The 27,551-nt window shown below is 40.2% G+C and overlaps 1 protein-coding gene across 1 annotated transcript in view; it reads right to left on the bottom strand.

The window, feature by feature from the left end:
- arid2 (AT-rich interactive domain 2) overlaps window positions 1–27,163 on the bottom strand; it is a 46,996-nt gene extending 19,833 nt beyond the window's left edge. The window contains exons 1-7 of the mRNA XM_084448122.1: window positions 26,796–27,163; window positions 26,580–26,673; window positions 25,566–25,663; window positions 10,674–10,807; window positions 7,396–7,614; window positions 6,282–6,349; window positions 5,987–6,056 (exon numbers count right to left, since the gene is read on the bottom strand). Coding sequence (XP_084304248.1) covers window positions 5,987–6,056; window positions 6,282–6,349; window positions 7,396–7,614; window positions 10,674–10,807; window positions 25,566–25,663; window positions 26,580–26,673; window positions 26,796–26,887 — 775 coding nt within the window. The 5' untranslated portion in view covers window positions 26,888–27,163. The remainder of the gene's footprint in view (window positions 1–5,986; window positions 6,057–6,281; window positions 6,350–7,395; window positions 7,615–10,673; window positions 10,808–25,565; window positions 25,664–26,579; window positions 26,674–26,795) is intronic.
- Between the last annotated feature and the right edge of the window lie 388 nt (window positions 27,164–27,551).

Raw genomic sequence — 27,551 nt, 5'->3', positions numbered from 1 at the left:
TGGACTAGGCTATTTGGTAGAGACATCCAAAAATATTTTTTAAGCCATTTCGAGTTTTTGATTGATTTTGGTAGGCTACCATCAGTCCTATAGTTTATCGTGATATAAAATATATGGATGTCGAACGTCAGTAAAGTAAAGTAAGTTCACTTCGCGTAGTTACAGCCCCATACAAAGCGTACACAAGCTAAATTGCACTACCTTATAAAATCCCCTCCGCTGTCTTTTTACGATCTAGTTAAAGCTGCAATAAACTGTTTTTTTCCACATTTTTTACATTGAATTAAAACCACATTATATCAGATTGTTTCATTGAGCCATAGCAATCTAATAGTGTCCAACTTCAATGACTCCCCTACCAGTCGCCATGTCTTGTTATTCCAGCATGTTTGCCTGTGTTGTCAAATTACTGCCTGTAACTTTGTTCCACCACATGCCTTAATCGTACATATTACACATTGTTGGGCTAGCTGGCTACAAGTGCTAGCTACTGTAGCAAGACAGCAATAGCTAGCATTGCTAGACAAGAGTACAGGCTCCAAGCACAGAAGCCTTTCTTTTGACAACTCAGAAGACGTCTTTTTATTTCATTCCGCGCGACTTCTCACGGACCTAGTCTCAACGCCAGACCCATGAGTTATTTTGCTGAGAGTTAGAGTTCTTACTGCATGCTGCAGATCTCTCTATGGGTTAGGGTTGGGCGATATCAAAATTTTGATTTGAATATTACGGCGTGGCCAGCGGAGCGGCCAGAGCCGTCTATAAAAAAAGGCTGTCTTTTCTGTAAGTAGACCAATCACAGCGCACACTGCTGTTACCAGGTGGCTTCAATTCATTAAGGCAGATGTTATTTGCTCCCAGGTAACCCCGCACAGGGAGGCCACGCCGTGATTAGACTGTCTTATTTTTTTATGATTTGATTATTTTATTTTTTTCTGTCATTTGCGTTGGATAGGAAGGATAATGGCGCGCTCGCCGAAAATTTCACCTAGGCTACAGTGAACGGCGCATTGTCTATTTGTCACCCTATGTCAAAACGGCAGCTAACCTTACTCCAAAAAACATTACTCAACAGTGCAAAGGAGAATTGTATGGTTACCTTTCTGTAGCCTACTGTATTTGTCCCAAACATGCACATGTCCACAAAACTTCAATAAAGCTGTGATCCTCACTTTCCCTGCTTCATCGTTTATGGTCTCGGGTAGTGTTCACCATTCCACTCATCAATCATAGCCTACTACTCGTGTCAGTGCTGCACACGCACAGTCCCATCCATGGCAGCAGGTAGACGGACTGTGTAGTGTTGCCTCTGTGTATGAAATGTGCTATACAAATAAAGTTTGATTTGATATATCATTAATTAGACGAGAAACGTTGCAGAGTAGGCCTAGACTTGTGTATGAAATGTGCTATACAAATAAAGTTTGATTTGATATATCATTAATTAGACGAGAAACGTTGCAGAGTAGGCCTAGACTTGTAATGTTGTTGTAGTGGTTGCATTGCGGTCTTGTTACTGAAGCGTTTCAAAAAAGGTAGGATAGCCTACTTTGTCAAATAGCAGTTGCAGCCCGTTTCAGAATATTCAGACGTGATCGCAATTGCAAGCATTCGTGAATCATTTGTCTGGGATTTAGAATAGCCAATCCTATTATTCTTCGAAAATAAATGTCTATAGCCTAGCCTATATGTGAACAACAATAATGGCGATAGTGTAGGCCTACTTTTATAATAATAGCCATTTCGTTACTGTAGGCTGTTTCTATGTGCACTTTACCATCTAATGCATAGGCAGCCTATAGGCCCAGTTTTATAATAATAGGCTGCGATTGACAGCGATTCAATGGCATATTTGAGTCTGGAGAGAGACTAGCACAGACCCAGAACCCCTGGCATGTTAAGTAGCATGTATCTTTATAATGTTTGGGGGATAAAGGGTAGCTTTAGGGCCATAGCAAACACGCACCAGTATTTGCCATGTCTCTCCTATGTTGTTTTTTAGCTTCTCTTACTCTGAAAATGTAAGTTAATGTAATTTATTGCTTTATAAATGTTCTTATCTCAAACATACTCCAGGAGCTTGCTCGATCGCCTTGTTGAGAGGGGTCAGGGAAGAATTTTTACAGCTCACTTATCTGGCCCCCGGGTCATTACTGTTTTTTTGCTTCCCTCTGGAATATGTATGGGTGGGTCGTATACCCACCTCCCTTGTTCTCTGTAAAGCGCATTGTGTTGCCTCTGGGTATGAAATGCGCTATACAAATAAAGCTTTGATTGATTGATTGATTGATTGATTGATAGTGTCACATCTCATATTTCTTATATTAAGGACTTTGTAAACACCCGTACACTTCCTGGTGTTGAGGTAGCTATGGTTACAAACAACAAATGTGTGGAAGTTGGGGCCACGGCCTGTCAAATCATTTCTAACTGACCGCTCTCTTTGACATGCCCACAAACATTTGGGCATATAAAAAGGAGTTTTAAGTTTAAACTTAAAACTGAGCAACAACACGTATGGACATATTCACTTAGATTTTACATAAAGATAACTGTCATGTGTCACATTCAACCACAGTGTTATCTGTTTAAGATCAAATTGTAAAAGCGAGAGGGTTTTCTGGGACCCCCCCAACCCCCAGCCATTTAGGTCACCTAGGGTGTCAATATGAATTAAACCTCCCTCCTGCCTCATAAGTGATTAGGAAGCCAGCACGGCCGAATGAATGAATGTGTTGCCGTAATCCAAGACGCATTAGTGTTACGATATTTATTGATTGTACATTGTACACGCTATAGTGTTATTAAAAACGGATGGTTCATAATCCTTAACACCGCTGTCATCAGTATAATACCAGTGTTATTAAAAAGGAAAAAAATCAAACAGATCCTGTTTAACAATCAATATATTGTTTTAACTTTTACGAGACGGGAAGCACAGGGTGTAATCTCATCAGTCTCAGTATGCTCTCCTGTGAAATGTATCCCAATCGGAATATTTTTTAATGTTTGGCATGGCTTGAACATAATCATTCCCCTGACGCTCGTTTTGACTGCTCCCATGGAGGACTACTGTATGTGCAAGTCATCATATCATTTAACTAAGCTTCATTCATGTTCTTCATAGGGATGCTCCGATCAGGATTTTTGGGGCCGATCACTAATAACCAAATATGGCAATCCAATCACGCTATTAATAGTAAAAAGAAATAGTAGCCTATGATATTTCAGACACTGCCTAGGTCTCCCCAGTAAGTTAGTTTTGCAAAATGTCTATGCAGGGCTCTAAGCTAAAATTTTTCACTAGGAGCACAAATGTAGGAGCACAGAAAGAAATTTAGGAGCGCAACGAAAAATTTGAAATAACACATTTTTATTAGCAACACACACATTAGGCCTACACTGCCAACAACAATAAACAATAATAACCTGCTCACCATAGGAGCTCTCATCCTCTCCTACTATACTATTCCCACACACTTCATCAGGTGCATTGGTCCTAATGAAGACTATACTATTCGCACACTTCATCATGTGCATCGGTCCTAATGAAGACTATACTATTCCCACACACTTCATCATGTGCCTTGGTCCTAATGAAGAGTATAGCCTACTATCCCCACACACTTCATCATATGCATTGGTCCTAATGAAGACTATACTATTCCCACACACTTCATCAGGTGCATTGGTCCTAATGAAGACTATACTATTCCCACACACTGCATCATGTGCATTGGTCCTAATAAAGACTATGGCCCAATCCCAATACCCCCCTTAGCCCTACCCCTACATTTTGCGTGTTCACGCGTAGGGTAGTGTCCCATTCCTTTTAGCTTCTAGGGCTAGGGAGCATATCGAGGGCTAGTGGACGTTCAAACAGCTCTCCAAAACGAGGGTTTTCAGATGCTGACTTGAAACCGAGGGGTAGATGACAATTCACACAATGCTTTAATTGCGAACTTAGGCGGTGATATGAAACATAGCTGCCGGTGCCGTGAAAAAACGTGGGAAGAAAGCCCAATGTCTTCGCAAATAATCATTCAAAGATTGTAAAATCCGTGGAAAAGCTTAGTTTAATGTAGATGCAAAGGAACATGTCATTGGATCGTTATGACACGCATTTCTGGGGGAAAAAACGCTGTCAACGATGTCAACGGCATTTCATTGCGTTTTGATGTGGATCCAGTAGTTACTGGTAGGCTACGGTGCAACGCTGAATCAATAGAACAATAGAACGATTTTTGAGTGACAGTTGATTCGACTCCCCCCGGGCCTCACCGAATTCCTCTCTCTCCTTGGTTCGACTTTACCGGGCAAAATACGATTGATTTTAATTTCCTTAATTTTGTTAACGTTACTGGCAGGGGCATTCGGCGTCTGCACAGTCGTTTTTCAGTGAGGGCAGCTGAGCTGTCATCGCGCGTCATCACGAGAGTTCTGCGCGTTGCATGTTGCAGTCGTGGGACTTGTAATAAAAAATTTAATTAAAAAGTTGTGGGACTTGTAGTTTTGTATACGGGTGCGCAAAACTTTGACTAGTTTGTTTGATCCAATTTGCATGGATTTATTTTAGGCAAAAAATGCGAGTGAAATAGTTGAGAACAGTAGGCTACTCGCACAGTGTGCTCCTAAATGATTTCTTCTGATCGCACAAAACTATTTTTATTCGCAAATGCGAGTAAAATGGTCGCACCTTAGAGCCCTGCTATGTCAGGCTAGCAAACATTATTGCATTTGATTGGAACCCAGTGTTAATTTTGACAGCAAATATCTATGGAATGGTATTAAGGTTTGAACATGAACGTGCAGGAGTTCAAACAAGCAGCAGCCCAGTGCGCTGGAGACATCCTTGTGGAGCAGGCTGTTTAAAGCAAACAACCAAAACACTTTTTTTTAAGCCATTTCGAGTTTTTGATTTGATTTTGGTAGGCTACTATCAGCCCCTCTAGTTTATCGTAGTATAAAATATATTTTATGAAACTGAATTGAAAGCGTTAATTGAGTTTATGGATATTTATGTAGAGCGCCTATGAAAGTGAAAGTAAATTTGTGCGTTATTACTACATCATACAAGCCTGGCTACACAAATGATGAAATCAGTAGAAATGGTGCTCCGAGAGCACAGACCTCCGCCCATGAATGCATTTCGTGGCTGCATGCGTGTGCACATGCTTGCGAGCAGACCATTTTGTTTGGTATTGCAGTAATCGTTAGATCGAGACCTTTATGCAAGTCAAACCCCCTCGTCTGTGTGACCTTCCCAAAAATGACTGGATCGACATTTTCGTCTGCCGCAACTGTCTTTACAATGGAAGTGGACAGGGAATAAGAAAACGTGAAAATGTGTAACTTTCTGAGACAGGAAGCTCATGGTTTAATCTTACTTGATCTCAATATGCTGACCTGTGAAATGTAGGCTATTTGCAAAATGAACTGAACAGTTACATTTGATACAGAACTTTCAGATTTCACCGACTGCACTACCGCTGTAAACTTCCGCTCCACGGAGGGCTATAGGTCACCTCTACAACGAAAACGGAGCAAAGTTTCCAGTGGTAGTACGGTTGGCTAAATAGTTCTAGCTCAATACTTGAGAGCGATCAGTGAAATTACGCTCTCCACGTGACAGGTTAATGTTAGACGTACCTCAAATAGGGCTAAATGTCCAAAGTAGCACACTTATTTGACACCAAACTTGCATAGCGCTCTTTTCAATTCATTGTAATAGACACTGTTACTATTTTGCTGGCCAACGCACTGTGGCGCAAGCATCTTCTTTGTGCACCACGAAATTGCCAAACTCGGCAGAGGTGAGACAGAGTTTGCGACGGACGAATATTGGCAATTCGGCAGCGCTAGGGCATTAGTGTTGGCACGTTAATAGTATTGAATGACCAATCCAGACAACAGTATTTGGCTATCTCTGGTTCAGAGAAACCTTGCTTCATTAAGCAAGGGCTGTGTCCTTTCAGTAAAAGCTTACCATGTGAAGGACTGCTCTTGTCCCAAATGAGGTCCCTGACTTCAGTATCCTCCACCACATCCTTCCAAAACTGTGAAAATAAGGCAACAAATTAATAAGAGGAAGGTCAAATAGCCCTGGAGATAAAGCCAAATGCTACATGATACAATGTATGACTAACTGGTTTTATTAAAAATACTTTTTTTTTTGTGTGGTGTTTTTTCATTTATAACTAGTTGTGGTGGTTATACATTATATAGAATGTTCACTGGTATTTTGATAGTTATGTCATAGGAGTGATAATAGTTCATTTTACCTTACAAAAGTCCCGGGTGGTTTTCTCTTTCCAGTCCATCCCAAATACAGCCGAGAAAGTCCCTAGTGCTGCAAAGACACACCGAAACCACTGAATTAACTTTTTACATGCAAAGGTGCAGCCACACATCCCCCGCTAATACAGAGAGGAGGACCTACAGACATCTATATAGTAGTTACAAAAAAAACAACAGGACACGTCAAACTAAGAACAAAAGTATGCTTAAAGGGATGGTATGGTATTTTGCACATTAAGACCCATTTGCAGTATGTCTACCACTGTAAACTTCCTCTCTATTTACGTTATAGAGACGCCACATAGTACTCCGCGGGGCGGAAGTTGGGAGTACAGTGGGAGTGTGGTCGGCTAAATAGTTCTGCTTCAAATGTAACTGTTTCATTATTCTGTTTGCAAATAGCCTACATTTCACAGGACAGCATACTAAGACCAAATAAGATTAAAACATGAGCTTCCCATCTCAGAAAAAGCTAAACATTTTTATGTTTTCCTATGCTGTCCACTTCGATTGTAAATCAAATTGTACCAGACGGAAATGTCGATCTAGCTCAATACTTGAGCCATCAGTGAAATTATGGTCTCTATGTGTCAGGTTGGATAGGGCTGAATGTCCAAAATACCATTCCATCCCAAGGCCAAAAAAAACAGACAGAAAAAGTTTAAAACTTTCCCTGACAAGGGTGGTAATGAATATTAAGGAGAAGATCATATACATCATATACATCAAAATACATTTTGTATTAATCAATAGTGACAAAACTGGGGCTTAATATGGGTTAATGACCTTATATTAAAATGGGAAAAATTTAGTTAGCAGTTGCGGTTCATAATTCTTACAATGTTCACAAGAACAACTGCAATAAAACATTGAACAGAGTATAAAGATTCCAGATCACACCAAAGCTAGTGCTGTGACTCCTAGACCCCTAGTGACCCCTTTAAAAAATGCCTAAGCCATTTTCACAGAGAATGTCCCCAAATATATTCATGCAAAGTACTTAATGATGTACATTTTAACATTTAAGTTCCATACAAATAGGTTAGGCGAGTATTCTACTAAAATGAATAAATAATAAAATGAATGTTTCAGACATACAATCATCAAAGACCCCTGCATGTGCCAGCAGCAATGTGATGAGTTTGGGATCTTTCTCCAGCTGCATGGCATGCTTGCTCTCATTGGAGAGGAGAGTGCAAACATTGATTGCAAAGTCCACTTCATTGGGCAGTCCCGACAGGAGAGAGAGCACCAGTTTGTTGTATTCGCATGTTGAAGCAAACTCTGTGGACAGTCCATAGCTTTGGCGGAGATAGTCTGGAGAAGACAAAAAAAAAAAACAAGCTCAATTTCACAATAGCTGTGACCACATACGTGCATGTGCTGCTGGAGATGGGAATTTCGACTAATTGTCAGGACGAGTAACCTAACCTGATCAAAATCGACTAACCAACTAGTCTAAAATAGAATGGCTCATAAAACCGTCCTAATAGTCTAGTAGGAAGGTAGGGTCCCCATGCATAAAAAGGAAGGGTCCGGCACACTGTTCTTGCTGGCAAAATCTGTATTGGCTCAAATAGGCACAAAAAACAACGTTTCGTTGACGTTTCGTAAGACCTTCTTCAAGTTACCCCATGCACCAATCCACTTTTTTCAGGTCCAATTCGATTCCGATAACAGAATTTGGATATCTGCCGATACCGATCCGATACCAATACCAGCAGTCTTTTTTCTTGAATAATTATTTATCATTAACTTAATGATAATTAATTAAGTTAATGATAAATAATTAACATAAACTTTATACAGTTTGCCCATACTATATTCCTACTGTTATTGGTACTGTACTGCCTGTATTTTAATTAGGATATCTTGTATCTTTTTGTTAATGAGCCAAAACATAATTTTCTCATAAATTTATTAAAACATATGGCTAATTGTATATTGGATGTAGGCATAACAATGAAAGAATCCTTGAATCCTACTTCATTTTCTCATATCTTCTAAGGTGGCCCACGATAAACCACTTCACGAGTTTCATAAAAACTGGTTCAGTAGTTTTTGCGTAATCATAGTTTAAAAAATGAATGTATGTCAATGGACAGTCTGGCTGTGTTTGGGTGGCCCGTGGACCTGACCCGTGATTCGGAGCAGCTCCAAAATGTAAAAGGTTGTCAGTTGCCCCATGCTACAACCCTCCACCGAGTTTCATAAAATTCAGTCAGGTAGTTTGCGTAACGTTAATCCTGGTTCAAAAAATGGAGGTGAATAGCCAGCTGTGTTTGGGCAGCCCGTGGACCTGACCTGTGCTTCGGACCCCCTCCAAAATTTAATGGGTTCTAAGTTGGATCATGCTACCGCCTTCCACCAAGTTTCGTGAAAATGGGTCCAGTAGTTTTTGCGTAATCCTGCTAACAAATACACACACACAAACATGCACACGCAAGCACGCCACCGAAAACATAACCTCTCACCCTGTGCTGTTGCTGGGGCAATAATAATCTGTAAAATATAAGCTTGTGATGAGACCCCCGTCTGCTCTGCTCTCCAGTCACTCACTCCGCACATGCAACAGTGGGTCTTAGCCTCAGTGGAGAGCAACGGTGTCATATTTCACTGACATGACAAGAGTTAGGAGAGGGAGAAATGGCTCTACAGATTGCCTCATTAATGTTATCCTATCCCCTCTATTAGCATTGGGTTTAAATCCGAAATATTGCCAAATAGGTGCATTTGCTTTTGGAAATCCTCCGCCACCGTCTAGTGTAACCAACTCGAGCAGCGCATGCAACTCGAGACTGACTTTCACTTGCGAACGTTCTTTGCAAACTATTTTAAACATTTTTCAGCATAATGTCTCTTTTTACACCAAATGTTTGCAAACATAAGCAAACGGTTTGAAAGGTAGGCTAGTCTGGTGAACTAGACACTGGACTGAGGGAAATATGAATTGTAGCCTATGATTGAATGAATGAATACCAGAGCTTTTTCACTTCATCTGGATCGGTAGGTGGATCGGCGACCTCATTTTGGCAACGTATTGGTTGCCAAAATGCCAGAGAATGCACTGTTTCAGTCATACTGTGATAAGATCTTCACTCCGATAGGAACATAACGTTACACTAATCAGTAATCACAATCAAGTATTTCAGAGCGCCATGTAATAAGTTACGTTAGATGCTGTAGTGTGGAGATAACGTTAGGTCTGGCTATGCAGATTCCAAGAAAGATAACGATAGCTAGTTAGCTAGCTTACCGGTCTAGTAGAAAAGTAGCCATGTCACCATGCGACTTTATCCCATGAAACTCAAACTCTGTTCAACGAGCAAAGGCTGGTCCGATATTTTTCGGACTTTTGCTCCTTCTTCGGTCACTAAGCTTTTGAGATTCGTATCGCACGGTTCGCCGGGGCTCAGGCGGAGAAGCAGGACGACAAAACTCGACCATTTTACCAAAGGTTTAGCTGAAAAGAGTGAGCGGAAGTGGACGGAAAATTGATGCTAACCAACATCTATAATGCTGCTTATTCATGGGAGTATAAGGTTTGCTGGCTACTGCTAATCTCACAGTGGTGAAGCTAGAATAGAACCTGGCAACCCAGCGTGCAGTACCAACGCTGTAATACTATTGGCTGGTATGATACCAAGAGTGTCATTGTCGGGACGTCAACATTTCATAATGTAATAATTTCAGACAAAATATCATTTTTTATGGAGAAGCAATACTTTTACTCTGCAGCCTTCGCAAAGCCCTATGGATGCATTATTTTTTTTACATTTTATCCACATATAACATATTATACCTTTAAGGCAGCGCTAGGGCATTAGTGTTGGCACGTTAATAGTAAAACAAGAACCGGTTTTCGATCCCCATCCCTATCATTCACACACACCAATGACGACAGCTGCAAGCAATTTGGGATTCAGTGTCTTGCCCATGGACAATTCGACATGTCATCAGGAGCCGGGTTTTGAACTTCCGACCCTACAATCATTGGCAGGTTGCTCTACCTCCTGAGCCACAGCCACCCTCCAATGAAGGATGGAGGATTGTAAAACTGTCTTTACTACTCCTTTAAATATTGCCTCAATTATGATTGCTTTAAGAATTCCATGAACATCCATGTTCAATGGCAGCTTAAACTTTCTATTTTTACTTCAGGAAGGGAGAGGGTTTTCAAGTACTGATTCAGTTTGTTGAGCCTGAATAAGGTTTTGTTCACAGAATAGGCTACAAGCTAAGGCTGAAGATGAACAAATCACTAGCCAAAATTGGCTCCATAAAAAAGTAACAAGGTTCTTCGATAGTGATTTAATTACAAACGTCCATCCCTAGTCTCCAGAAAGTGACCAAGTGAAAGAGTGATTGAGATGTACCTGATACAATGTGTTGCTGGTAGTTGTAGGAGCAGGGGATTGCACCAATTGGAAGAGATGGTTTGGGATTTCCTGGCTGCACCTCTTCATCATCCTCCCCAAAGTGATGGACCTTTTCATACTTCTCTAAATATCTGCAAACCAGAAACATTTGAATTCTCAGAGATCACAAAAAGGATGGTGGCTGACAAACCTGGGCACAAACCTAGGTTTGCTCATGGAGATTTACAGGAGACCAAAACATTTTATTCTTGATCAATAGTGTTTTTGGCTTAAATGCCTTCATTAATATTCACTTTAATATACTAAGGGTAAACCCTTTTGCAAACTGAAATGAGTCAAATGTTATTTGTCTCTAGCCTATAAAGGGAAAGACTGAGACAAAAGAGTAGCCTAGTGTTTTCATTTCAAAGCTGTTAACAATATAATTGGAATTTTCAGATACTGTACATAGGAATATTTTTTCCTTTAACCATGTTGACATGATTACCATAGGGACTCATTAATTCAGAAAATGTATGACACCTTACTGAACACAAAATTTCATTCTTAAGTAGTGTTACATTTTTGATATGTCACTCATTGGGCCAACATTCTGATCCAAGTTTAGCAAAAGCAAATCCGCAACTATAACTATCCACTACTATAAGACACCATGGACATATACAATGGATTGTTTTCATAGCTTAAATAGAATATTCACAACATGAATTCCAAAGTTTCCTTAATCGATCAATTGCTTTCCAAAAATGTCAAAGCTTTAGAAATCCCAAATATTACAATCCCCAAACTGCATATCAGCCTTAACTGAGACCAATGTATCACAATTTGAAGTTATTGGCAATATCCAGACCTACTACAAAGCACATAGAGAAGATATCCGCTGCACATTTCAAACAGCTCCATGAACAACACACACACACACACACACACACACACACACACACACACAGTAGCAGTGTTGAAGGCAACTGCAGCCAATACCTCAGCAGGAGTAGTGTGGAAAGCTGTGGCCAAGAGTGGCTGTGCTGCAGTGAGTCACTGAGTGAGTGAGTGAGCCCCTTTCTGAATGGAGCCCACCAAGGCCAAGGTAATCCCTCGCCTGAGGCACGTGACATGCTGCTCTATAAATACACACAGCCTCCATTTGGAGAGGCCCCAGCCCTGCACTACAGTGTCATCAAACGCTGTCTGGACACCGACAGAGGGCGACGAAAGGATTGAGTGAGGTCGGGGTCTACTGCAGCTGCTTGTGTCTTTTCTTTCATACATGGCATTTCTTTCATAAATAGCGTTTATCGTGATAAATGCTGTTGCCATCTATAGCCTAATAAAAATGGCTGCAGAAATACACAACAGGTGTTGTGAAAGACCTAGCCAGTGTTATTTAAGATAAATGTCTGGATGACATTTTTTTTCCATTTTCAGCCAGTTGATTTGTGAAAAATGACAATCACAATATAGGCGTATAAGCCAGACCCTAGGACAATTGGTGTGGGAAATTCCACAGCATTTTAGAAAAGCAATATATCTACTAGATCTATCTGTAATCTAGAATGTTACATAAGGTTGACTGGATCAAATGCAGGAGTGCCACTCAACTGTCTGGTCTGGATTCCCTCCATTTGTATAAATTGGGCGCCCTCTGCTGGACCTGAACAGTCTAAAAGATTAACTAGAAGAGGTACATTTTCTTAAGAACTGTAATTGAAAGCAGTCAAAATATTTAGATAGCTTTAATAGTAAATAGTACTAAATAATATTAATAGTACAAAAACGGTAATAAATAGTAGTAAATGTTGAAATGTATATGTGACAGTAAGAAACGCTAGAGATTGACAGATGGAGAGATTGAATTGAGTGAGTTGAAAAGGTTGAAGAGTAAGAGGATATACCTTAATAGCTAAAATGTCCCTATGATGAAGATCAACGATCTACGATAGATGGATTGACAGAGAGGTGGGGACTGGGAGGGTGATGATAGCCTTAGAGCTACACTGCTTGAATAGATTAAGAAATGGATGCAGAGTGAAAGAGGGATGGATGGAGGAGAGAGGAGAATGCATTATTATTAATTAGCTTGATTTGTATACATTTTCAATAGCATTAAAAAAGTAGTCAAGAATACAATTCAATTTCCTCAACAATTTCCTACTGGGTATTTAGGGTTTGATCAGAATTAGAATTTGTTTTATTGCCATGCAGTTTTCAACATACTAGGAATTTGCTTTGCTGGGTGAAGACATGCCACAGGACAGTGCAAAGACAGGACAGTGATATGTGAGTGCGGTGCATCCTATCCAATACATTAATATCACATGCAAGTGTCTCTCAACTGTCCCTCTCAACGTTGAGAGATACTTGCACATGACCTGAATGTAAACAGCTCTGCTGTAAAAAAACAAAAACAAAAAAAACACAACCAAATTCGTAAAAGCGGTTTTAACATAAAAAAGATAGCATAGACCTGCCTGGAATTCTTAGCAGCATGTACTTGGATTTAGGTATCCATCTCAAACTGTTTAGACAGGGTATCGCTTGGAAGAAAAGGTATGCTGGGGAGTTGAAGTGTCATTGCTTTCAGCAAGCACACTAAATAAAAAGTATGAAAGAGAACATCAGTGGTCTTCCTTTCAGCAAACACACAAAAGTTATGCGAGGAGGCTCAAGTGGTCACGCTTTCCGCAAACAGTTACGAGAGCTTGATGCGATTCACAAGTCTACAGCCCATACAGTCAGCTGGAGCTCACATCATACAGTCAGCTGGAGCTAACATCAGAGATGTTTGGTCGTGGGGAGTGGGATCTACATGTAGGGCAGTTGGAACGACGAACGGACTGTGTGGGACAGTGTGACTGAACAAACAAGATAGGCAGGAGAGAGCTACCCTTATAAGTGAGTAGGACCTTATATTCAGTCCTCTCTAACAGGGGATTCCTTTAGAATGGAAGATTTGGTGACGTGAGGGGGTCAATGCCACGCAGCTGGCAGCAGAGTTTTGTATGCTATAACCCGATGATATGGTGGGAGGAAAGACTTATGAATGATCTCTGACTACTAGGTGTCAGCAGTTGACGAATTGGGCCCAAAACCTTGATTATGAATATTTCTTGTTGACTGGGTTGCTTCTTATGGCAAGTTCTGCCGACCTCTGAAACCGGCAAACTTCGAGTTCCAGACTGGGAAAATACATGTTAATGTCCAACCAGGTCGTAATTCCTAGTGGGGAAAATGAGAGCTGATGGATGATACATGAGTGTCCCAGATGTGACCACCTGTAACCTCTCACCTTATATACTACTATGCATATTCTTAACTCTAGGTGGAATACATGGTTTGGATTAGAGGCCGACCGATTATCGGTCACCGATATAACGGTACCCGATATGGCCTCATTTGGCCATTTCGGGTCATATCAGTATCGGTAAAATGTCTTCCGATACATGTATGCAAAAAGTACATGTCTTGGGTCTGTTAAACCCTAGTGTAATGCTTTATTTTAGCTGCTAGCCTGCTACAATATGTATTTTATTTTTGTTTATATGCCAAACTGTGATGCCAATGGTGCTAGTATTGTTGTGGCCTGTGTCACTCCACTTCCACTACTCCTTTTCTTAAGTTTTGAATAAACTTAAAGTCATTGGTTTAAGAAAGCAGCTGTCTCTGTACTACTGTCACTGGGACTGTACCTTTGCCTAATCATATCGGTGCATAATCTTTGCACAATCCACACAGAAAAAGGCCAGTTTTCATTCCAGCTCAAAAATTCCCTATATCGGCTGCATATCGGTTATCTGTGATTTTCCCCGCTCTATAATCGGTTATCGGTATCGGTCACAGAAATCCCTATCGGTCGGGCTCTAGTTTGGATTTAAATCGACATTGAACAACTACTGTTTCACAGACATTCAAGATGTGTTATTGTGCTAAGAAGAACCATCTGGTCTCAGGATCCTAATTTATGGTCATAGAGAAAACATTGACAATTGGCTACTTCTTTTTATGTTTAACATGAATAACCACAACTTATGTGTTTACCATTTAGGCTAGTTCCTGATATGTGACCGCTATGGTTGATCATATCTCTGAGTATGGCAGAGTGCAGCATAAGTTGTGAATACTGTATGCTGCACTCTGTGCCATAGGATGACTCAATGTGTAATTTCATAGTTTCTGAGGCTACACAAATATACACCTTTACATTGTCATTACCTGTCATTTTACACACATTTCTCTCATCAAATCATGATGATCAAAAGACATGCTGATTAATAATATGAACATCTATTCAATATGGTCAAATCCACCATCTAGGCTATATCAGTTTCATATACATTTGTAATCTATACATTATTTAATTTATATGTTATTCATATCGTTTTAATAAAGAAGTGCATTGACAGCAGCCTGCCAGGAGCATTGAAGGTCATGGTCTGATTGCATGTGCGAAATAAGCATAATGGACACCATTGGTTATATTAAGGTATGCATCATTTTTATCATATGTATTCGATCTGCCTCCCGTTCAGAGGTGAACGGGCACATAATGGATTTTGGGCCACTAGCAATCTCCCTGCAATTCCAACAGGCTACTGATTTTGTTTATGTGGCCATTCAGTCAATATCCAAGGGATGGACACTTGAGTAAGGCAAACCCCTAAGTTTTATTTCCATGTTAATGTTTATCAAATGATTAGAATTGATGGAAAGCCCACCAAAATACATGGCTCTATTTCATCTTTAACGACCCTCTATTTGCTCTTTAAAATGAAGGTCATTAGTCTTTCTTCCAAATACTTTTACGTTTAATGCTGTGACGAAATGTAAGCCTGTGGTCTTAATTCTGCAGTGTGCAATTCTCTGGATCCGAAGGCGCTGGTTGATACTTGATCAGCAAGCATCTTCATCCACCACCATCAACTGTGATTTCATAATGTTAATGTGGGCATAGACCAACGCGTTGCATGGTATTACAAATTTGTTCCAAGAGAGCAAGCATGTGTTTGTAATAGCTGTGACTAGAGATCGACCAATAATCGGCTCGGCCGATAATTACGGCCGATATTCACGTTTTGGCGTCATATCGGCTATCGGCTTTATAAGGCCGATATTGCGTCACTACGAAAGAGCCATATAATGTTGGTGAGCAAGAAGCGTGCCGTGCACATCGCGGAGGGTCTACTCGGAGACTGCATCATTTCCAACGGTAAGTTAAGGCACACAATCACCGAAAATTAATAGTTTTGTCATGTTAAATTGATTTTCATAATAGGCAGCCTCCAATAACGTGGAAGTAATGCAACTAACGTTAGCTAGCCTTAACAAGCTAGGCTATGCTAGTTGCTAGAACTTTCCCTTGGCTTGAGTCTGACTGATAGCTAGCTAACGTCACCAATTGGCTCTCCCATCCTTGTAGTTCAAATCAAAGTCACTCAGCCATTTTACACCTTATTAGGAAATGGTCTGCTAGCTAACTTAACATGGGTCAGTAAGTAGCCCACCGGAGGAATTACACCAGCTCGGGAGATTTTATGGAGCGGTAAAACTGACAGGTCCAGCGGGCTAGCTCAACGTCTAGACTTTTTTTCCACTTGTGGACAATGAAAGCGCATTGTAAAGAGGGGAGAAGGATCTTAAAAAAAACATTTAATTCAGTCTGATAAAGATGTAATATACATCGAATTTTAAGACTATTTGAATCAAGGCAAAACTATGCACTTCTAGACATATAGGAAAGCGGAAGCGCATTGAGAGGCATGGATGTGAGGGGAGGAAGGACGTTCGGAATTAACTGTTAAATCAATTGAACTCTTATGAAGGTGTAGGCCTAATGTACATTAATGTAACTCTGCGCCACAACAAAAACGATATGGCACCAGCGAAATCTCCCATGCTGTTCTGCCATCTCCCTCTCCGGAGAGGCACCTACGGCACTTGCTGATACGCGGTCGTATCCCATTGAGCTGGATCAGCTTATTCACTTGTAGGCTATTACGCACAACTTGTTGCCTAAAACGATATGATGTCGGATGCAGTGAGGGGAGAAGGACGTTCGGAATTAACTGTTAAATCATTGAACTCTTATGAAGGTGTAGGCCTAATGTACATTAATGTAACTCTGCGCCACAACAAAAACGATAACTGGCACCAGCGAAATCTCCCATGCTGTTCTGCCATCTCCCTCTCCGGAGAGGCACTTGCTGATACGCGGTCGTATCCCATTGAGCTGGATGAGCTCATTCACTTGTAGGCTATTACGCACAACTTGTTGCCTAAAACGATATGATGTCGGATGCAACTCTGCTCTTCCCGTTGTCAAATAGTTTATTAATTAGCACCCATGAATGCAAATGAAAACAAATAGTAAACTACATACATTCAGCTGATAAAAAGAGGGTGCCTGTGCACAGCGTAGGCTATATCAAAGGTGCAGGTATAAAGCCAGAGCTAGTCATAAGAAAATTGTTACATACCGCACACTTAGACAACAGTAGTCTATATTTGAGGATGGCCTGTTTAATTGTGCGATGCGTTTCGCATGTTGCTTCTATAGGCTCATCGAAGCAATGCGAAAGGAGAGCATGAAGCGAGCGAAACGCATCGCTCAATTAAACAGACAACTCTAATATACTGTTGTCTAAGTGTGCAGTATGTTACAATTCTGTCATGAAACATTCAGCTGTGTTGAAAAGTAAAACATTGAAAATCAGTCAAAGGGACAATTCTGTAGTCTGCTCCCACTGGAGAAATAGTCTACATTGTTGTGGTTTGCTGTAGTTTCATATAGACCTTTTTCTATGGAACGTCATTATCCCGTTTCGAAATTGCCTACATATCGCTGTAATGAGTTCATTCTTTTTTTGCCAAAATGCGCACACTTAATTGTTTACCAACAGTAAAATGGTCTATTGTCTTTATTTTCTTTTAGGTGTCTGCAATAGGCTAAAAACTAAATTAAACGGGCAGGAAAAATGTCTTGAAACGTGGTGACTTGACTGTAGTTTAATTGGATATTAACCTGTGTGTTTTTGTCTTTTTTTCTTATATATTTTTTTAGACTATGTCATCAAGAGTGACCTCATTGATCACATGTATGATGCCTTGCTTGGCGTCAGGTCAGCAGTGGTTAGTGTCAGGGCCAGCCTGGAAGAGCAGCTAGAGCGGTACCTACGAGAGTCAGTGATTGACCATAAAAGTGATCCACTCGAGTGGTGGAAGATCAGCGAGGCAGAGTTGCCCCTGCTCGCCCCTCTTGCGAGGAGATATCTCTGTCCCCCACCTTCTTCCGTTCCTAGTGAGCGTGTATTTAGTGAAGTGGGGGCAATATATGAAAAAAGAAGAAACAAGCTCCGCGGTGAGCAGGCTGAGAGGCTATGCTTCTTACACTACAACCTAGTTATCTTAGATTGGGAGTATTAGGCTGATAACACCTTACTACACTGGGCATGCTTGGTTACGTTTCATGATTAGTAGCAGCGTTCCGTCTCACTCTCAGCAGAGCAGTAGCCTGCCCTGTTCTAAATGGCAACGTTCAGCTACTGTAGCCTGTAAAACATTCAGTTGAAATGTATTTTATTTTATTAGATTTTGTTGAATGAGAACATGAGACATGAGAGGAATTGTGGCCTATTTATTTTTAATTCATTTGTAATACAGTATATGAGAGCTGTTAAATGTGTGCCCAGGTGAAGACCAAAATAAAATATTTTATTTTATTTGCATCTCTCCTTGTCATTTTGTAAAAGAAAAAAAAAGTGAATTGGTGATATTAAATATCGGCCTTAAATATCGGCTATCGGCCACCTCAATTTGCCAATTATCGGTATCGGTATCGGCCCTAAAAAATGCATATCGGTCGATCTCTAGCTGTGACCACGTACGCGCATGTGCAACCAGACCATATTTTTGTGGACCAACCAACAGAGTGAGCTATAGAGCTGTGACAGCTAAAAATTCTGAATCTGAATCTCTGGCCTCAAATTCATAATTAGTTTCCAGCACTGTGTTAATCAACCAACAGGTGAATCTTGCCACATGCTAAGGAACCTCCTATTCTTACCCATATTGTATATTGATGTCGGAATGGCCAAAACATGGCTAGCACCTTGCATGACAGCTGCCACCATTGGTGTGTGAATAAATGTTAGTGAAAGGGTGAATTAGAAGCCATTGTAAAGTGCTTTGAAAAAAAGCAATATAAGTGCAGTCCATTTTTCATGGATGAGGGTTTGCAGATGTATGCATAACATCAAGGCGATGAAGACTTTATAGACGATATGCTAAAGAGTTACTGCGAGGCAATGGCGTGCTTGCTCACATGGCTCAGAGAAAGTTTTTACCAGCTCAGTTTTATAACTGTTATAATTAAGAGTTCTGCCCATGCTAAATATTGATTCGATTGGCGAGTAGCAACGCATTATTAATTTCCATCTAACCACCGCCACTGTCAGATTTTATAGCCTCAATGCTGAAAATGTCCACAGGCTTTTTGAACGCTGAGTGAGGACGCTTGTACAGGGGCATTCTGTTCAACATGTAGAAACAGCAATGGCCATCGGTCAAACTTGGTGAGTCATGCCAATTTTGAACTAATCATGCAACCACTCCCAATTCAGTTGTATTAGTAAAATCTGTTAACTTATTTACTAAGCTTACAAATAACCTAAGAAATGGATGTGGACATCACCATATTACTAGGTCTGGATATAGGAAAATAACAGGATGTGTATAAACTATTAAAAGACTGTTTATACTCAATCAAAAGGTGAATTGTCAGTTAATGATTTATTATGTATGCACTTTCATTTTGAGGCAAAATTATCTTGACTTTGTCTGCATCTGTATGATGGTAAATTTGGTGTAAACACTGGCAGACTGACATGAGTAGTCAGGAGCAGTCTGACGACTGTTGGGTTGGTGTTCTGGGCTTTATGTTCCACATTATTTTACATTACGATTGCTTCTCAAAGCTTACAATGATATCTAGACACTTCATAGGCTCTGCTTCAGTGTTAGATTCCAGATGGCTACAATGTAAAGTAATGTCTTTAAGTGTGACAATTAACATGAATGAGATGTCTTTTTGAGTAGTTTTGGGTGCCATATTCTGGCACTCCATTCTTTCCACTAGCATCGCGGCACATGCTAAACAGAGCTAGCACAGATTCTCCAACATGCCTAGATTAGAGTGAGAAACATCCTTATATCTCACTCCCATTATGTGCCAAAACAAGCTAAACAATCAAAATCTTGGAGTCAAAGGTCTTTGGTGAGTGACTTTTCAAAATGGCCTGACATATTTCAGTATCAGTTGTATAAAAGCAATTTTATACAACTGAAAAAAGCACTTCACGGTGTGGTATATAGTATAAAGGTAAACCCTTACAACACTGGTAAGGGATTACTGCCCCCCCCACTGCTCATCAGGGCTAACAACAACCCTTACCAGTGAATATTCCACAACCTGTTGTGCCGCACTGCTTTACAATACAACCTGCCTAAGCAGACAGCTGCTTAAATAAGGAATAAGACATAAGTAAAGGGTACCCTTCCAAATCCCTCTTTATCAGACCATAAAAAGTGGGAGCAAAGTAGTTTACAGTCATTATTGGAATTGAATCACCTGTTGTCTGTATTTTGTTATGGGTGACAGGAAGGGAATATCCAAGAATTCCATTCACCTACTCATGATGAAAAGGTTTTTCTAGTCATCAAGCTACATTTTCTTGTAACTGTTTTCAGGATATGAACTGAATATTATGTTAGGGTATTATCCCTAGTGGTAATCTTTTTTAATAACTACCCATTATAACAAGTTAATAGATCATCCACAAACTGTCAGTTAATGAGTTATTAATGACGTATTGAATGTTTGTTAATAATTGGTTAATGATTTAAAACTGACTTGGATCATGAACAAGCAATTAGTAAACTACTTACTAATGACTAGTTAAAGGAGTAGTAAAGGGAAAATGCATGTTTAGCCCTGTTTTAAGGTTACTTATGATCATATACAATGGTTCAGATCAAAACGTTGACAAAGCTAGCATTTTCGAGAAAGTTGATAATGAGTTTCTTGTGTTTGAAATCGAGAGTTTAACATGTTTTTGAATGATTTTTCAAGATGCCCATCCACATCCATTGTATGACCAAAACGGTGGTAGAGCAATTATCAACTTTCTCGAAAATGCTAGCTTTGTCAACGTTTTGATCTGAACTAGGGATGGGCAAAGGATCAAAATGTCTTTTTCGATAACTTAAAGAATTAACAAACTATCGATTAATTGATAAGCTTTTTTTTTTCCATTAAAACAATGCTTAAGGCAGAAATAATAAATAAAGCATGTTTACTTTAAAATAGGCTTATTTCTTGTGTTCTGATAACGTTAGCCTACATTAGGCTGTCCACGCATGCTGACGCGATTGCACTCAAAACGGCATTCAAACTAGACACTTCAGTCCAATAACAATCCTCTTAAATAAACAAGGCAGTGAGTAGCGTATTGTTTAACAACACATTTTATGTTAAATAAATAAAAAATATATCAAAAATAAGCTGTTACTCACCAGCAGTAACGTTTAAAAAAAATATATATATACTCACACATACTGTAGGAGGATGACTGAAAACGTAAACGAGTCCAAGAGCGTCCAACTTTAACTTTAATCCAGTGAGAGCCTAGTAGGCCTACTGGTTCTTGTTCAGAAAGATGAGCATATTAAGATGCTCAGGGGTGAGACGCGAACGCAATCTGGTGAGTCAGGCCAGTCGTAGAAAACACTCGCTCTGAGGGGACCGAGGTTGCTGGGATGCAGAGGTCAGTTTGCGCTAATTTGGCCAACCTGCAGTAAGCCGTGTCGCCTTTTAAATAAAAATGATCCCACGCCAAACTTCATTTTGCCCGCTTCGTCTTCAACATGGCTGGGCTGTTCTGCTGCTGCTGGACTGGCTAAATATTAATATGCATCAACTATAACGTTACTTCGGGAACCTGTTGCGTCATCGCGTAGCCTACTAATTCAACAAATAAATTTCTCACACAGAATGTAGAAAAACTAAATTCCACTGAATTGATTAATGATTATCGAGCACATTTTTTTGTGATCGACCAAAATCTGTATCAATCAATTATCAATCTTTGATCATTGATGCCCATCCCTAATCTGAACCATTGTATATGATCATAAGTAACCTTAAAACAGGGCTAAACATGCATTTTCCCTTGATTACTCCTTTAAGTATTTGTTTATTAGGGCTGGGTATCGAGTCGAATTTCGAAGTGAGTAACAAATCATTATGTAAAGGTTAGTAAATATATTTGTCAAGACAATGGCAAAAGTTTGTAAACCATATTGGGACGTTATTCTTAAGTTGCAGCTATTCCTCATTTGCTAATGTTTACAAATGTTATTTTATAGTAGTAAATTGGTAAGTAATTATTATCAACTCATTTTTAAAAGGTCAGTTAATATATTTGATAATACCGTGTGCATGAGTTATAGACCTTTTGGGGACGTTATTCTAAAGCTGCAACTTTTCCTTATTTACAAATACTAGTGCACAGAACGTGGACCTGTCGTGGTTGTTCTCTTATCTATCCATCCATCCGTGCACTAGTGTTAGTAAATGTAGAATAGTTGAGACTTTAGAATAACGTCCCAAAAAAGTCTACAACTCATGAACATGTCATTACTAAATATATTAACTGACCTTTTACAAATGAGTTGATAATAATTACTTACAAATGTACTACTATAAAATAATGTTTGTAAACATTAACAAATGAGGAATAGTTGTAACTTTAGAATAACTTCCCAATATGGTCTATAAACTATTCACATCGTCTTAAATATATTTACTAACCTTTACATGATGATGTTACTCACTTCTAAACATTTCTTAATTAATTAATTTGTGTTTAGATGGGCATGGAAGGGCAGATGGACCAGCTGCAGGTGGATCAACAATTAACAAATACTTAACAAGTCATTAGTAAGTAGTTTACTAATCGCTTGCTCATGATCTATTAACTATTTATAAGTCATAGTTTTTAAAAATGCTACCAGCAAGTTCTTCAATAATACATGTCCTCACTGTCAACAGACAGACTGGAGCCATGTCTATTAGATCATAAAAGTGACATGTATTTTTGTCAGATATGGATAAATATCAAACACTTCAAAGTAATGGAAGTTTATTTTTGTATCCAGGAGCAGATATAGGTCACTAACTGTTACTCTTGGACTAAAAGGGCAACATCTAGCTTTGTGCCTGCCTCCATCTGCGTACTGAACCTTCAAGCCCATTTGAGCCTACTTATCCCTCCCCATGACCCCGCCTCCACACCCCAACAACTACCTCACTAGTGGTCCCCCACCCCCACCCTAATGACTGCCTCACTAGTGACCCCCCACCCCAATAACTGCCTCATTTATTGACTTTGTCTATTTATTCAAGGATTTTACTTAAAGTTAAAAGTTAAAGTCACAATGATTGTCACACACCCGACCTGAGGTTGGTGAAATTAGTTATCTGCATTTGACCCATCCCCTGGGGGAGCAGTGAGCAGCAGCGGTGCCACACTCGGGAATCATTTGGTGATTTAGCCCCCCAATTCCAGCCCTTTGATGCCGAGTGCCAAGCAGGGAGGCAATGGGTACCGTTTTTTTATAGTATGACTCGGCTGGGGATCAAACTCACGACCTCCCAGTCTCAGGGCGGACACTAACCACAAGGGCACTGAGCTGGTTGTGTGTACTGTGTTCATGACTGTGTTTATGTTTATGTCGGTCATGTGTTGCATGCGTGATGCATTGGACTGCACTATTTTACAAATAAAGTTACAAGAATTTAAGAGATTTTTTGCATTAGAAGTAGGCCCATTTCTTTGAATTTCAAAATACAGAAGTCACCTACAACAACTCAACCTGGTTTCTACAGACTAAAAGGCACAGGCAGGTCTGTTGTATCTAGACTGTGCCTTTCAGTCTGCAGAGACCAGCTTGAATTGTTGTAGGTGACTCCTATATTTACAAATTTAAAAAATGGGCCTACTTCTGATGCAAACATTATTAAATTGTTTTAACTTCATTTGTAAAATAATGCAGTGCAATGCATCACACATGCGACACATGACCGACATAATATGAAACAGTACAATCCTTGAATACAGTATTTGTTTCCCACAGATGCATGATTTTTTTTGTGTAAACTGCTTTTGTACCCTCTTATCAACAGAGATAGCCAGCAGTATACATGAGGAATGTGCTCTTCTTGTCAACAAAGCAAAGTACCTCTAATTTAGCCCTTCTTGCAGCATGAGAATAATTTTCCTGGAGTGAGTTCTTTTCCAATTCCACTTCTTCCTCTGAATTGACATTAGACATGCTAACTGGACAGGTGAGTCACAGTATTCAATATACTGGTTCAACTGTCTAGGGTACCCACGATAGAGAACAAGGAAAAGAAAACTCACTTCAGTCACTGTAAATATGCCCATTACGCCATGAGGCAATGATCATGCTGCACAACAAAATTTGATCGTGCACATTTTTAAAATTATTAAACATCTTTAAAATATTTATTAATTCATGAATTTGTGTGATGAGATTAGCCTACCTTTGGATTGATTATCCATTAGGTTGAGCTTTCAGTCCTACTAATTCAATGAGTGAGTCAAACAGTTGTGTTGTAGCGGTAGTACTCTAGCTCGGTGTTATGTTGTTTCAGTTCGACCAATGTTAAGGGTTTGCCAGGGGCAGCATTCGAAACCATGTTTCTACAAGCTCTCCCGCTTGCGAGTCGGACCCACTGACCGTTGCGCCAATGGGGACGTTCCCCTTGGAGGGGAACTTTAAGGAGTGAGTTTAACCAACCACTGGCTACCACTACCTGGGACTCACAAGGGCACTCTACTCTGTTACAGTTGTACCAATGAGGTTATAGCTTGCCATTCCTTAAAAGGTACCAAAAAGCTAGGCAGACTCCCCATGAAAGTGTTTTACTTCCTTCAGTCAATATCATTCCTGTGGTCCCCTCAATATGACCTAATGAATTAGGATTCAAAATTGAACGTGTGAACTTGGACTTCACATGGATTATTTCAGGTGATTTTCAACCTGTTACATCCCAAGGCAGAGACTGGGGGATGAGCCTTATACAACAGACCAACAAGTTAGTCAAATTGGGTCTGCAGCCCACAAGCAGGGGACAGACAAATACAAGAATCCTTCTGGTTTAAAAGCTAGAAAAGGCAGGTTGCACTTGCAATGAGAGAAGGTCATTCCATGGGGGACCTGAGTGAATAACTACCCTAGGAACAGTGTACAATAAGAGGCTGTTCGAAAGAGCAACAATTCATTACAATACACTTAAGGTTTAACAGTTAATTTAGGTAACAAGAACATATTACAAGCATCATGTTTGATGGCAGCAGACCAAGACCAAGCAGAATATGCAGGAGCTCAACTTAATCTCCCAGACATAATTAAATATGAAAACAGCCTGCCTGTAGAGACTTAACATATCAAACGGTTAGCTGCAACTGATAATGAGTATCTAATTTGAGTACTTGGCTCAAGACAAATCTGAAAATGTATTGAGAAATGATCTTTTTGTCATATTCTCTGACCCAAGTGGGGGAAAAACACGTATTCAGGCCTTCATATAGTCTTCGATGATGGATGTAATAAAAACAATACCCGTTAAGTAATAAAATAATTATATTGCCATTGCATTCATTGTAAATCTGTACCTTAGGTACACAGTACTTTAAAAAGAATCACTGAAATTGGACAATTCAATTCTGCTAGCGCGTCTTACAAAAAGTTGTAAACATTTGCCACATGCTGGCGGATAGTAAGTAGGCTAGAGTGTGCTGCGCTGCTACTTACCGAAGGTAGTATTGTTTTAAAGCAAATGCAGCATTGGAACAACTCCTTGGAAAGTTGAAATCTTCTCCAAGTTCAGACCACTGATTCCTGTCAGAAACCTGAAACACAAATCGGTATGTCAGCTTGTGTTAGGTTCCTTCCATACGGAAATATAAATGTCTTTGACGCTTCGAAAACAGGCTAATAATCAACCATCTAATTTAAGTTACAGTTACACTCATAACATTAGCTATTAACGCTACTAGCTGCTGATACCATTCGGACTAAAAATGTAGATATTAGCTAGCTAATAAAGCTGATCGCTCTCCCGCAAGCCAAGCAACAATAGCTACAACAGTTTGTACTGTGGCTTAGCAAGTAGCTAACTACTAGCCAGCTTGCTTTTAGCAATCTGAGCTAGCTAACTAGCTATAGCCAACGGCACTTTCCTGGCACGACTACCGTGCGAAGCTGAAGTGGGGCTCACCTTGAGGCACCTCGCATCCACACACCGGCTGCTAGGTAACTAGTCATCTAGCTATCTAGTTTGCGTCCTGTCTCCGTCGGGGTCATTTTGTACATTTACAGTATTCAGTACATAGGCCCACCTGAGGCCTACATTCTGTCATCAGCCATGCAGCCAAAGATGGCTAGCTATAACGAAAGACCAGACCTCCACCGATCTATTATTAAAATCTACACAATATGCTTTCTCCGGCGAGAATACCTATTACCTCGCCCGTGCTCTGTGCGAATAATCGATGTTATACGTGCCCGCTAATTTTGAGTGGCTCCAACTGCGCTGACTCCGAGCCGTGCAGCTAACGTGCGGACTTCCAATTCAAACCATATACAACTCCAGCCACCACATTGCATGTATGGCAAACTAGCACAAGGCCATACCCAATCCTATATATTCTACAACCGTTTAGCCTTGAGATGTATCTTTGGGGGGGCGAGACAGTTGCCCAGTGGTCGACTATACACTTCACACAACACCGCGAGTGCGAAAAATCCACTTTTAGCTCCACTCACCTTAGCAAATCCACCTAAAGAAACGACTCTGAAATAGAGAGCGTTAAGGTCCAGCTCTTTCCCACCCACGATAGGAATCTTCTTAAACGGCGATCTGGAAAAAAAACACATTTAATAAATGCAGCAATGTTTAGATTGACGTCTTATCCCATTGCAAGCCCTATGCAAGCGATGTTTAGTTATATTTCAAAAGGATAAAGATGCCCTATTCCTCACCCTCTGCTTTGGTGAAATTGCCGCAGCTCGTCCAGGAAAGCCAGCCCTTTCCTTCGCTGATCTGGTAGATTTTTTCCCGTCGAATTTGCCATTGTTTTTGCATGTAAAACGGTTAAGATCCCACTCAGTAGCTTCCTAAGACACCAAGGATCCCATACTCCGCCGGCGCTCAGTCATTCGCGAAGCTGAGTGTTTAAAAAGTTAAAGAAATATCTAATAGCAAGAAGAGCGCCAGCTCGCTAGCTAATAAAGACCGATGCACACAAAAACCAAACCGATTCACCCAACACTTAAGTTCTACCGATCAGTCAACGACCGATTCTAACGGCAAACCAAAATCACCATTGTAAAAGATGTAAAACGGATAGTTTTGATAGCAATTGTGTTGGTTTGGAGTGGTTTGACAGTGTTACGGACGCGGCTCCGAGCGGCAGCGGGATCCAGTTCTCACAGACAAAAAGATCTGAAGGCCGCGAGCTCGTATTGACATGCAGCGCCCTCTGCCAGAAACAGCGGTACTGCACCGTCCTAAGCGGTTTATAGGAACAATAGACGGTGTTTCTTTTTTAGGGCTCATCTATAACTTACGACTCGCTTGAAAATGAACAAAATGCAGCTTGTTCGAGGGGGAGGGGCACTTTTCAATAAGTTTTCACTGTTTTGATACTGTGTCCTTTTAAACTGTTTAGTGTCAAGGGCCTCTCTTGGTTTTGTAAAAATGTCCCTGTGATTACTGCCAATTGAATCAAATAATTG

This window comes from Borostomias antarcticus (genome assembly GCF_949987555.1).
Source record: "Borostomias antarcticus genome assembly, chromosome: 13".
NCBI classification, from domain to species: domain Eukaryota; kingdom Metazoa; phylum Chordata; class Actinopteri; order Stomiiformes; family Stomiidae; genus Borostomias; species Borostomias antarcticus.
The sequence above is the reverse complement of the archived record's forward strand: the minus strand, read 5'-3'. Positions and strand labels throughout refer to the sequence as shown.